The 12,579-nt window shown below is 37.0% G+C and overlaps 1 protein-coding gene across 2 annotated transcripts; it reads right to left on the reverse strand.

The window, feature by feature from the left end:
- Window positions 1-873: 873 nt before the first annotated feature.
- On the reverse strand, window positions 874-5,770 carry LOC144709320 (thioredoxin-like 2, chloroplastic). 2 transcript variants are annotated; one of them, XM_078582845.1, is made up of 4 exons: window positions 5,355-5,770; window positions 4,068-4,250; window positions 2,712-2,957; window positions 874-1,266 (listed from the first exon to the last, which is right to left on the reverse strand). In XM_078582845.1, exons 1-4 carry the CDS (start codon window positions 5,523-5,525, stop codon window positions 1,138-1,140), a joined length of 729 nt encoding a protein of 242 aa, XP_078438971.1. In that variant the 5' UTR covers window positions 5,526-5,770; the 3' UTR covers window positions 874-1,137. The 2 variants fall into 2 exon arrangements, with proteins under 2 accessions (XP_078438971.1, XP_078438972.1); XM_078582846.1 differs by having other exon boundaries at window positions 2,712-2,876; window positions 5,355-5,766.
- Between the last annotated feature and the right edge of the window lie 6,809 nt (window positions 5,771-12,579).

Here is a 12,579-nt window from a genome sequence, read left to right on the forward strand (position 1 = left end):
TCCTCTATCACCATTCCAATCTCTCTGTCCATCTCTACATCAATCTTTCCATTTCTCTCTCTTCCTCTATCACCATTCCAATCTCTCTGTCCATCTCTACATCTATCTTTCCATTTCTCTCTCCTCCTCTATCACCATTCCAATCTCTCTGTCCATCTCTACATCTATCTTTCCATTTCTCTCTCCTCCTCTATCACCATTCCAATCTCTCTGTCCATCTCTACATCTATCTTTCCATTTCTCTCTCCTCCTCTATCACCATTCCAATCTCTCTGTCCATCTCTACATCTATCTTTCCATTTCTCTCTCCTCCTCTATCACCATTCCAATCTCTCTGTCCATCTCTACATCTATCTTTCCATTTCTCTCTCCTCCTCTATCACCATTCCAATCTCTCTGTCCATCTCTACATCTATCTTTCCATTTCTCCTCCTCCTCTATCACCATTCCAATCTCTCTGTCCATCTCTACATCTATCTTTCCATTTCTCTCTCCTCCTCTATCACCATTCCAATCTCTCTGTCCATCTCTACATCTATCTTTCCATTTCTCTCTCCTCCTCTATCACCATTCCAATCTCTCTGTCCATCTCTACATCTATCTTTCCATTTCTCTCTCCTCCTCTATCACCATTCCAATCTCTCTGTCCATCTCTATATCTATTTCCACATCTATTTCTCTGTACCCATCTCATCTCCATCTCTGTCCAGGTATATATATGTGCATCAGTTACATATTTATCTCATTATCAACCTATTTGACGCCAACAACCCCACACAAAAATTGTCACTTGCAGAAGAAACCTTGTAGTCAGAGGAATTCGCTTCTGATGATAGAACCAAAGTTTTGGATTTTTGAGATATACCCTTGTGATGATAAAACGGCAAATTTATAATAACAAAAAAAGAAAATAGATGCCCATCAGGCAAATAATTAGCGGGCAAAATCAGCTCCTCAAGTTCTCCACTCTAGAAACATAAGAATCAACTGCCGTTGGCTATGGCGACGCCGCCATAGCCCAACGACGGTGATGTAGAACTTGGTAAACAGGTTTCCATCTTGGGTGGTAAAGGAAGAAGAAATACAAGGGAAGAGAAAAAAAAAAGTGAAAAAATAAGAAATGGTGGTCAGAGATGATTACTGCTTGGGCTTGTTTGGTGGCGTGGAGGCTTCTAGAAGGTTCTGGATATCCTCTACGACCACTGGCGGCCCGAGGCTGCAGCGGGCCGTGTTGTGCTTGGCGATGGCCTCCTTGATCTTCTGAAACTGATGCACACAGCGGATTCAGAATAATTTGAAATTCTAAACTCAGAAACAACAAAATTTTGGAAAATTTAGACACTATTTTGACATGTGAATTCATGTATTCTAAATTTTGGAAATCTGAATAGAGATACATAAAGAAGGGATGCTAAATATATCCCCCCATTGAGTAATAATAATGTTATATATTGACCAACTCTGAGCATACTGTCGCGAATGATTAGATTCCTCGTCATTAGGTAATAAATTGAAGAAAATAATGAACAGTTGATCGTGGAGATCGGCGAATGTCTACCAACCTCCATCAATAACATCATCATTAAACGATGAAATGAAACGAATCATGAAAGAAACGATCACGGTGGAAGTCAGGTGAACTCTATTACATGACTGACACAATGATTCTTGCTTCTAGTCCCTGGTGCTTCGCTATGGAGGACATCATCATCATCATCATCATCATCATCATCAGCATCAGCATCATCATCATATAGTGCGTTCACACACCGGAAATACAGCTCAAATATGGATACACCATTCCTAGTCATGGTTTTCTCTTTAAACTTAATCAGTATCATAATAGCTCATGCCTTTCATAAATGTATTCCTAACTGTGGATTTTCTTTAGAGATTTTATCATCTCTATCAATCAATCATTATGCTCCTGCATGGGTCACAGACGCATACCGTATTCCTATCTGATGAGTTTCTCTGAATAGATTTCACCACCAAAATGGACAGCTCACAGATGAATTCCAGTTTCTAACAGTGGAGTTTCCCACAGATTTCACCATCATTATCACTATCATAACCATAATCTTAATCATAATTAGACATGATTCTATACCTCTATTACCCTGTAAGCCCGTTAAGGGCATTTTGGTCATTTAGCATCAAGGGCGTTTCCCTATTTATGGAGCAGCGCTCCTTTAAAGATTCCTGGGGACCCTCTCTCTCCCCTCTTTATCATCTTTGCCTACCCGATATTAACATGCTGGTTTCTATCATGGTCATAATTATAATCATGATCATAACCATAATCATTAGCATAATGAAGACCATGATCATACTCATTCTCGTGATCATAATCATAATCAATTAATTAGTTTCCATTTCTGCATTGCTTACTTTCTATCCCAGATTTTCTCCATAGGTTTCCTCTCATAATCATTATCCTCGTATCCTCCAACACAGGCATGGGCCTGCAACCTCTGCAGCCTCACCGTTTATCTATCACCATCATAAAGCCATCATCACGATATCAACATCATTCAAGGATGAGGATCCGAGGATCTCCATTACCCAAAATCCGAGGATATCAACAGAATCATGACAACTCCAAGGAATTGGGGTTTTGTCTCCGAGAATAACATCAATGAGAAGAACTACTAAATAACAAATAAAAATAACATTATTTAAAACAAATATAATTTCCGAAATGCACTTACTTTTGCCAAAGAACATGAGAAAGACTCCAACTGCCCATCTGCACCGCGGTAGAAATGAAAATAAGGAAGAACCCTCACGTTGAGGCGCTTGCACATGGGCTTATTCTCGTCGAAGTTGACCTTTAAAAAAACAATATCTGTGTACTCTTCAGCTGTCCTGCACAGCTGAAGTCCAATATATTGAAAACATATATTATTGATCTTGCCGTGAACCATGAAACCTGAAAACCATCTCAAATAGGACAGCTGAGATGGAAATAAGGTCACTATTATTTTCTTCAGACGTCCTGCTTCACTGAATTTTTTAGGAGAATAATTAGGAAGCAGATTAATAAACCACAGTTTCGGAATTAATCATGTTAGCCCACAGGGGTATTCCAGTCATTTGGTGATTGCTGTATTTCCTATAGATGGGGATGCCCTCCTTTTAGGAGGGCAACCAAGAAGATAGAGGAAAGAAGTGTTCTTGTCTCCCCTCTCCTCGTCTAGGTCTCGCCTCCTTCTCTCCCTCTATGATCCCCTGCCCTCGTGATCATCTCTACCCCACCGCGTCTTCAGGCGTCTCGTCCTCGGTCGATCCCTACCCCCTCTGCTCGGCCTCCTCTCTGATCCTTCCCGTGTCACCTCTCTACGCCGGGAATTTCTACCTTACCTCATCCTCTACCCTCCTTACAATACGAGCCTAGATCTAAGTTCATATCAAGTCACTATTTTTTTCTTCAGACGTCCTGCTTCACTGAATTTTTTTAGGAGAATAATTAGAAAGCAGATAAATAAACCACAGTTTCAGAAGAAATATCCCCAAAAAGATACTTCATAGTATTTGGAAGAAAAGAAGTTCAATCTAGCGGAACAGGAAATCCATGGGAACAACTTGTCTTGAAAAAAATCATTTTTTTTAAACGATTGTGCAGTGGAACCAGAAAAAAGTGGTTTTTCCTATTCAGTTATCCATATAGTTTTGAAATGGGCGACATAAAGACCTAAAGGAAAACAACGACTCGGTAAGTAAAAAAAGCTCCAAAGTTAAAATTACACTTCTAATGCCATTATATAAGACGTAAAAAATATTTTTAATAACCGATAAAAATATAAATGGGCTGAATATTGACTAGCAGGAGATGGAAGTTGAATAAAAAATTTTCTTCTCTTAGGATGAAGAAAACCTAACAGAACAAAAAAATTTGGAGTTGAGTAAAAAATTTTCTCACGACCATATGCACTAAAGTTCAGCTTTTTAAAGTCGACAAAAATCCAGGACATGGTAAACAATAATTTCTAGAATTCTAAGTGCATCAGAAATTAAAGTAGCTATCTGCACCCTGGAAAAGCAGGATACAATTAAAAAGTACTCACCTTTGGGAACAACGCGCGACAAGACCCACACCAGGTGCCATAAAACTCGACAATAACGAGTCGATCTTCGGCTTTGCTCAAAGCAGATATGAATTCCTCAGTCGAATGAATGTCAATCATATTAGGGCCGGCATTCCTCTCCCACCATTTGGGCTCATCAGTTTGAGCAACAACAGCACGTGCCTGAGAAGTTATAAAAAACCTTTATAATAAACGGAGAAAATACTAGGCACCCTTGTTGTTGTTGTAAATGATGGTGATGACGGTAACGATGATGATGAAAGGACTATGACGGGTGCCATTGTCCTCCACATTCGTCGGCGCAAGATGACAATGATGCCGCATCGTCCTTATTGTCATTTGTAAGTGAATATGGATAATGATGAAGACCAGTCATAGTCATCTTCATCTTAGCAGCAGATAATGGAGGATGACGATGTCAAAGATGATGAGTGGACAAATGCAACTTATATATTTTCTTTCTAAATGTGACTTACTCTAATAGGGCTTAGCGTCCTAGACGATGAATGATGGGAAAGATAACAATGATGATGGATGGATGGATGAATGAAATTTATATATTATTTTTTCCCCCTCAGTTAACCTCTATGATTGGGCTCGGAGACCTTGATGACGAGTCATCATCGTCCTCATCATTTTTCTGAGCCAGGATGATAATGATGATGGACATGACAAAGGCGAATTCATCATCATCTTCCAACCTTACTGTTTACCATCTGAAATGGGCGTAATCATACACAATTTTCATCTCATGTTTCTGATTTCTGACTGTTTAACTGATCATCAGATTAAGTATAAGCCGAAAATATAATTCAGTAAAAAGACAAATCACACGAAACGAAGGGAATCTATGAAGTTGAAAGATACATTTGCACAACAGCAACCGTTAATCAAGTACTATTTGGAGAAAAATCGTAAAAAGTAACCCAAGTAAAAGCAGAACCTTGAGATTCAAATTCTAGACACAAGGATCCAAGTATTCATTCCTCAGATCTCATGGACGAACTAATTTGCATAAGTTATGCGTATTCTACGTTCAAGAATACCTGAAACCGAAGAATTAACAAACAAAACCACCCTAGACCGAAGTATCAGATTAACAAAAAATGCAAAATCAACAACAACAAACGGGTTCAAACCCGGATTCTCCATCAGGAAAAAGTATATATCCCAACACGAAATACTGAATCAAAGGGAGAATTTTCCAGGAATTACAGGGGCGGCGAGGAAACTGATCATATTAAAGTGAGAGGCGTCAGGATTTACCTTGAGGCGAGAAAATCTGAGCGATGGACGAGCGAAGATAATGGAAGAAGCCAAGTCAGCGCGCGGCCTCCGCACCTGCTTCGTCTGCTGGCTACTCGAAGTAGAAGGACACAAGGGAAGGTTGCCCGCAACAGAGACGAAAGAAGGAGAGCGAAGAAACACATCCGCCATGGAATGCGAGATGGGTATTGAAGAAATCGAAATTCTAGCAAATGGGTCGATCAAAAACAATCAAAGAACGCGATTTTGCGATCACCCACCACGCTTGATCCCCTCCATCCGATCCAAACACGAATCTCCAAAGTTGAGATCACAGTTTCCCTCTTCAGAGAGATAGACAGAGAGAGTTAGAGAGAGAGAGTTGGAGAGAGAGAGGGAGAGTAAGAGAGAGAGAGTGAGAGAGGAGAGAAGAAGAAGAAGAAGAAGACGAGAGGCTAAGGTCGGCCATCCTTTCATCATCAGGTCGTACCCGGTCCGGTCTGGACCGGGTTCAGTGAACCGGACCCGGTTCGGACCGGTGAAGAGTGAGTCATCCGTTTGTATCTATCCACTATTGACCACAAGTCTTGGGGAGTTTTGGCCCCAAAGAATGATGGGTTCTGTATTTGCAAAAAGTAAGGAAGATAGAACGAATATATGGGTATGATTAGTAGAGATAGTCGGCCGGTGCGGTGTGAAAAGTCACACCGTCTGTGTGAATTTTCGCTCGCAAGAAAGGCACCGTGCGATGTGCGATGCAAATTCATGCGGTAATTCGTACCGCACATCGCACATATTCACACATAATCGGTAATTATTATTTAACTATTTTAAATTTTTTATTGCATATTATTTAACTCTTCAATAATAGGTAATTATTGAATATATGGGTATGGCTAGTAGAGATGGTCGGGCGGTGCGGAAATTCGCACCGTCTGTGCAAATATTCGCTCGCAAGAAAGGCACCGTGCGATGTGCGGTGCGAACTCGTGCGGTAATTCGCACAGCACATCACACATATTCACACATAATCGGTAATTATTATTTAACTCTTTAAATTTTTATTGCATATTCACGCCTGCAACGGCCGACCAAGAGCTGTTTTGAGGGTGTATTTGCAACCAAATTTTAAGAAAAGTCCGTCCGACTTTAGAAATTGCTTGGAAATCCTATCTTCCTTATAATTTTACCTATTTTATATTTAAAAATTATTTCTTCCTCAAATAAATTCCCAAAAAAAATGATAACATTCAAAAAAATTCTTAAAAAATCATAACTTCATCTCCACATTAATTATTTTAAACCAAGTATTTAAACCTGCCAATTCATTTAAATAGACTTATTTCAGGCTTAAAAATTTTCATTAAATTCATGAATTAACAGGAAAATAAGGGAAAAACAAGGAATCAATTGGAATAAAAATAAAGATGTAACTATATTATGAAAACCATATTTAAACTATTTAAATGGACAAAAAATGTGTTAATTATTTAAATTAGACAACAAATGACTACATGTATCAATTCCATGTTTATTAAAGAAATTTCATGTTTATGATTCCATGACTAAAATATTTATTATTATAAAGTAAATATTTTATGTTTTAATTGCCCTCACTACTTTTTTATTCTTATGCAGTAAATATTTCATGTCCCATGGAAATTTATTTCTAAGTAAGAAATTGTCACAATAAAAATAGTTTATCGTCATTAGGTATCTACTCGATAATTTTTCAGAATGAGTTATTTATTATTATATGGAGTAAATACTTCATGTTTTAATTTCCATCACCAATATTTTTAGAAATATACAATAAATACTTCATGTTTGATGAATAAATTTTTTATAACCAAAAAACTATCAAAATAAAAATATTTTATCATCATTAGGTATCTACTTGATAATTAATCTGAATAAATTATTAATTACTATGTAATTAAGATTTACTAATTAGGTGAAAATAATAATTGTTTATGGTCATCAGATTTGTGGACAGTAATAATAGATTGTTTTTTAGGATTTAATCTTTAAAATAAACATTTATTTTAGTCAGCCCTCTTAATTAAACTAAGTTGCATAAATAAATATGTTACACACAACTAGTTTCAATACATAAAAAAATATGTATAAAATGGTTCGACAAGTAAAAGGAAAAATAAATGAGCTTAATGAACACTCGGGTCTTCTTCACTATCTTCGTCTATTTTCTTGATATCATTGTCATCATCCTCATTTGCTCGCCACCAAAACTCGAGTGTCATTAGTAATTCGATGCTCTCTGCTGTCAACCTGGAATGCTTGTAGTTGATGACGACGCGACCAACAGAGAAGAATCTTTTAGAGGGCGCACTCCTTGCGGAGACCGAGAGGAATTCCTTCGCAACCATTGCCAACCTTGGATATGAGTGTTCTCTAGTTTCTTTCCACCAATGCCATGGTTCTGTCCCCTGGAGAGGAGATGAGCTCATGTACACATCTAGTTTGTGCTTTGGGCTAATGGTTGGTGTGTGCTCATTGTCCAGTAGCAACTCCTCTAATGCTTCACCGGAGAAAGTTGTAGACGTACACTTTGGTGGAAAACATCTAGAAGAATCTGAACAAATTATACCTCCATCGTTGGTGACCTCAGGGATATGCAATAAGCTTTGCACATACACGATTATTTCGTCCCAGTGGTTGCAGTCAAGTAACCGTAGCTTCATGAGGGACCGAAGAGGGCAGGAACATTGAATGCCTTGTTGTGAGTGAGGACTCATGCATATCTGCTTATGTTGGTCTTCATCGTCTGACAAGATTTGTACACAGACATCCACTAGCAGGTGGATATTGATGGAAATATATGTGGCGTACATGCCAATCACACATTCCACATCACGTTCCATGTTCATTAATAGAACATATTCATTATAGTGCATGTGTGATGCTTATAATGAAGTCCATGAATACATGATCGGACTTAGTGAATTATGATGAGATGCATAAATGAGTGCTGCTTTGATACTTGTTACGGTCTACAATGAGACCACACAAGTTGCATTTGAATTTTTTTCTACCAAAATTTGTGTAGTGCCTTAGCGTATCACATGCATAAAGGTGAGTCTTTCTCTGTTTGGTATTTGGGCTATTGTGATATGGTTCATCTTCTGTAGACATTTCTGCAAAATTAGTTACATGCAAAGACATACCAACTTCCATCGTACAAATGGCAGGATCATAATGTAGATGGTAAGAAAGAAAATAAATACACGAGATCTCGAGCTCATAAAGGGGATGGTGAACACAAAACTACATTAACAACATCATAAAGAGGATATATACAGAATCTATCCAAGAGGTTGGGACAAATAGTCATAATTTGAATGAAATTATACATTAATATTATTTTTAAACTAATGAAATCATCACGCAATTTGAACATATATATATATATAACAAGAAATTTAATTTCAAATTGGAACAATAAAATGTCAATTCCAAAATGTGGACATGTAGCCATAAGCATTCATAAAAGAGAAAAAAATAATTACAACTATTAATATCAAATAACTCACAAGAAGGTGCACCGCACAATCAAGACCGACCGCAATTGGAATGCACGACTGATAATCGTCAAGCTGATGATATATACCACTTGCTTTTAGTATTGCGGTCGACACCTGTGAATAAGAAGAAAACAATAAATTTTAAGTTAATAGTATTGCGGTCATCACCTTCATCAGCTATACATATCATCAGTATAGTCTTATTACTGTCAACCATAATATCATAAGGCATCATTCTTTACCTTCATAATTTTTATCATCATCATCAATAAGCATCATCATAAGGCACCATTGTCATCATCATAATTCTTAGTCATCATTATAACACATCATTGTAAGGCATCAATAAGCATCATTATTTTTTATCATCATCATCATAAGGCATCATCAGAAGGCATCATCATAAGGCATCATCATAAGGCATCAATAATCATCACCATCATAATTTTTATCATCATCATCATAAAAATTATGAGAGAGGTATGGGCATCATCAGAAACCAAGAGAGGGGAGAATTAATCTGAGGAAGATTAAATGGAACATAAAGATAGATAGATAGCTCAATAGATTGATGGATAGATTACAAAGATAGATAGACTGAGAAAGAAGAGAGGGGACACATAGATAAATGGATAGATTGAGTGAGATACATAAGTAAAATGGACGAGAGGAGATATCTGAAGAACCAAGAGAGATAGATAGATGGATAAAGATAGATAGAGATATGAGAGAGGGAATAATTAATTTGAGGAAAATTCAATGGAACATAAAGATAGATAGAGATATGAGAGAGGGGATAATTAATTTGAGGAAAATTCAATCGAACATAAAGATAGATAGATCAATAGATAGATGGATAGATTACAGAGATAGATAGACTGAGAAAGAAGAGGGTGGACACATAAATAAGAGAGCGGAGAGGAGATATCTGAACTCTGAAGAACCACAGGAGAGATAGAAAGATGGATATAGATCTAGGAGAGAGGAGATATCTGAATTCTGAAGAACCCGCTAATCTGAAATGCCGAATCTAGCCAAAGACGTTCTCAAAGAAGAATCAAGATACATAGATGGATGGATAAATACACATAAAATGAGAGAGCAAGAATCAAGATAGAAGATAGATCAATAAGTACCTCGGGCATGAGTCTTGGGAGTGTCTACTTCAAAGGAGAGCGAGAGAGAGGAAGAGGGGAGGTAAAGCAGAAAAAAATGACAGGGAGAGAGAGAGAGAGGAAGAGGGAAGACACAACTACAGAGAGAGAGAGAGAGGGGAGGGAAAGCAAAGGAGAGCGAGAGAGAGAGGAAGAGGGGGGAGAAAAAAATGAGAGCGAGAAGGTCTACACAAATTTGTAAATTCGCTCCGCACAGAGGTCTCTGCGGTGTGCGAATATTCTGTGCGATGTGCGGTGTGATTTTTTCACCGCACCGCACAATCGCACGAAAGAGATTTGGTCGCACAAAAGGACCATCTCTAATGGCTAGTGTTCTTAGTATCACATACACAAGTTTCCTGAGTACATCCATCAGAATTCTTGTCTAGAGGTTAGTGATTTGATCTGATCGATCGAATGATTGATCGGGTTGAGGCTTTGGTTTACCCAATTCGACATTCCAGTGGTCAGACTATGGCGGGCACGATCAGTAATTTGGATCCATTATTAACTAGTCTTGATTTAACTGATTTGATCAATCAATAAAGTCAAATGTTTGATTAATCTTATTAAAATACAGTGCGCAGGCGTAAGGAGCCTAATGGATTGATTAGGCATATTTGTTCTTATTTCTAATATACTCCATATCAAAAAAATTTATGTTGCATCCTTCTAAACTTTACCTAAGGGTATGTAATATCTCTTTTCTAATTAATATGATATATTATATTGTATTCTCTCCTATCTCTTGTCCCTTGATCAATATTCTCCCTCAGCTTGAGCCTTCTTCTTGTTTTCCCGACGATATCAGATCCATGTTCTGCTTCAAAATCAATGTTAACCTAGAAAAAAAATTAAAATATCAATGATTGAAACAGATCCATGTTATTCTTTGAGACCTTTGATTTTCCCAACGTAAGAAATACCACAACTATAATAGACATTTAAAACAAAATAAAATTATCAATGATCATATCACTTTGCATGGAATCCAATATGTGGGTCCTTTGGTTTCTCGAATGAGTCTTCAAAAACCACAGAAGAGTTCGACCTTTAAATGTGTCAATGTAGTCCTTGCATGTCAAATATCTTCGTATTAAACTCAACAACTATTGTCATCTCACACGGTTGATCTTCTCCCTGTTCTAGTCATACTTGGAGGAGAGAGTGCTCAAGAGATAAAAATTTAAGGGGATCCAAAGAAAGGCTTGTGTGTTAATGTTTGTTTAGAGATTCCTCCCATTATATAAACTTTAGTTTGTTGTTAAAAACCCATATATTTTAGGTATGATGCTTTTATCCACTATTGTTTTGTATACATAAATACAATACAATCATTATAATGCACATATGAACCTTATTCATTGAAGTCCATAAACACATGTAATACTATGTGAATTATTATGATAATGTAATATAATGATAAGTGTTTGAACATCTATTGTAAGGATTTGTATTCAATGTATACTCAGAAGGACATTAAAATACCCATTAAGAAGAACATTGTTGACTCCCACTCGTAGGATAATTATGGCCGATCTCATAGCCATCAATATGGGAATTGTTTTATTTTGGGGGAAATATTTTACTGAATTCATCCATATGAGTCATACACTGGTGCCTCAAAGTATAACCAATGGCTCCTATTGGTCGGTTACTATGCTTTGACAATGACTTAGAGTTTCTAACCATGGCATTCTAATAAGTTCTAGCTCAGATGTAGTAAAAATTCAATGAAGGGGTTTCTGTGGTTAAGATGGGATCATCCACCCAAGGTATAAGAGGAGATTGAATCAAAGAAGAAGATGTCATTAAAGCAGTCGTCACGGTAGTAGAAATATTAGAGGCATTCTCCGATGATTCCACCATGTATCAATACTAAGAAGAATGATCAATTAGGATTTGAAAATTAAGTAGAACCTAAGTAATTTAGATTTTTCATATGAATGATGAATTATACATACATGGTAATAGATGGTAGTGAAGTTTCCATGCGTGATATACTCCTACATATCTTTTAGAGTACAAGATGTAGCTTGACAAACCCCTGGGCAGAAATTCAACCTATCTATTGGGTTCAATAGAGCCTTGATTAATTGATCAGTATGCTGAAATAATTAATTAATAATATTTTTCAATATTTTGTATTAATATATTTAAATTATTGACTGTAATAATGATACACAAACTAGAAGATCATTCGCTTCAGATTTTCAGACACTAGTGGATATAATTTAAACTTGACGACTTTTATGAAAATTTCCCAAAGACTATAAATTGAGGGGAAAACATTTGTTGATGGCCATGGAAGTCATTCTTGAGTGCCCTTCCCTTTTTTCTCTTTCTCTTCCCAAATGGTCATTTTAATGGGCATGTTCTCCTTAAGTTGTCTGTATAACAACCCCTTAGAGTCTAGGAAGAGCTTGTAGTATGAGGAATCAAGCCTTCTTCTTGTTGGGTATTATATTATAACACTGGAATTTACGCACTTCACTCGTTGAAATGGTGGGCGTCACACTTATCGGAACCAAGATCACTCTCTCATTGGTT

The sequence above is a fragment of the Wolffia australiana genome, chromosome 11, assembly GCF_029677425.1.
Source record: "Wolffia australiana isolate 7733 chromosome 11, ASM2967742v1".
Lineage (NCBI taxonomy): Eukaryota > Viridiplantae > Streptophyta > Magnoliopsida > Alismatales > Araceae > Wolffia > Wolffia australiana.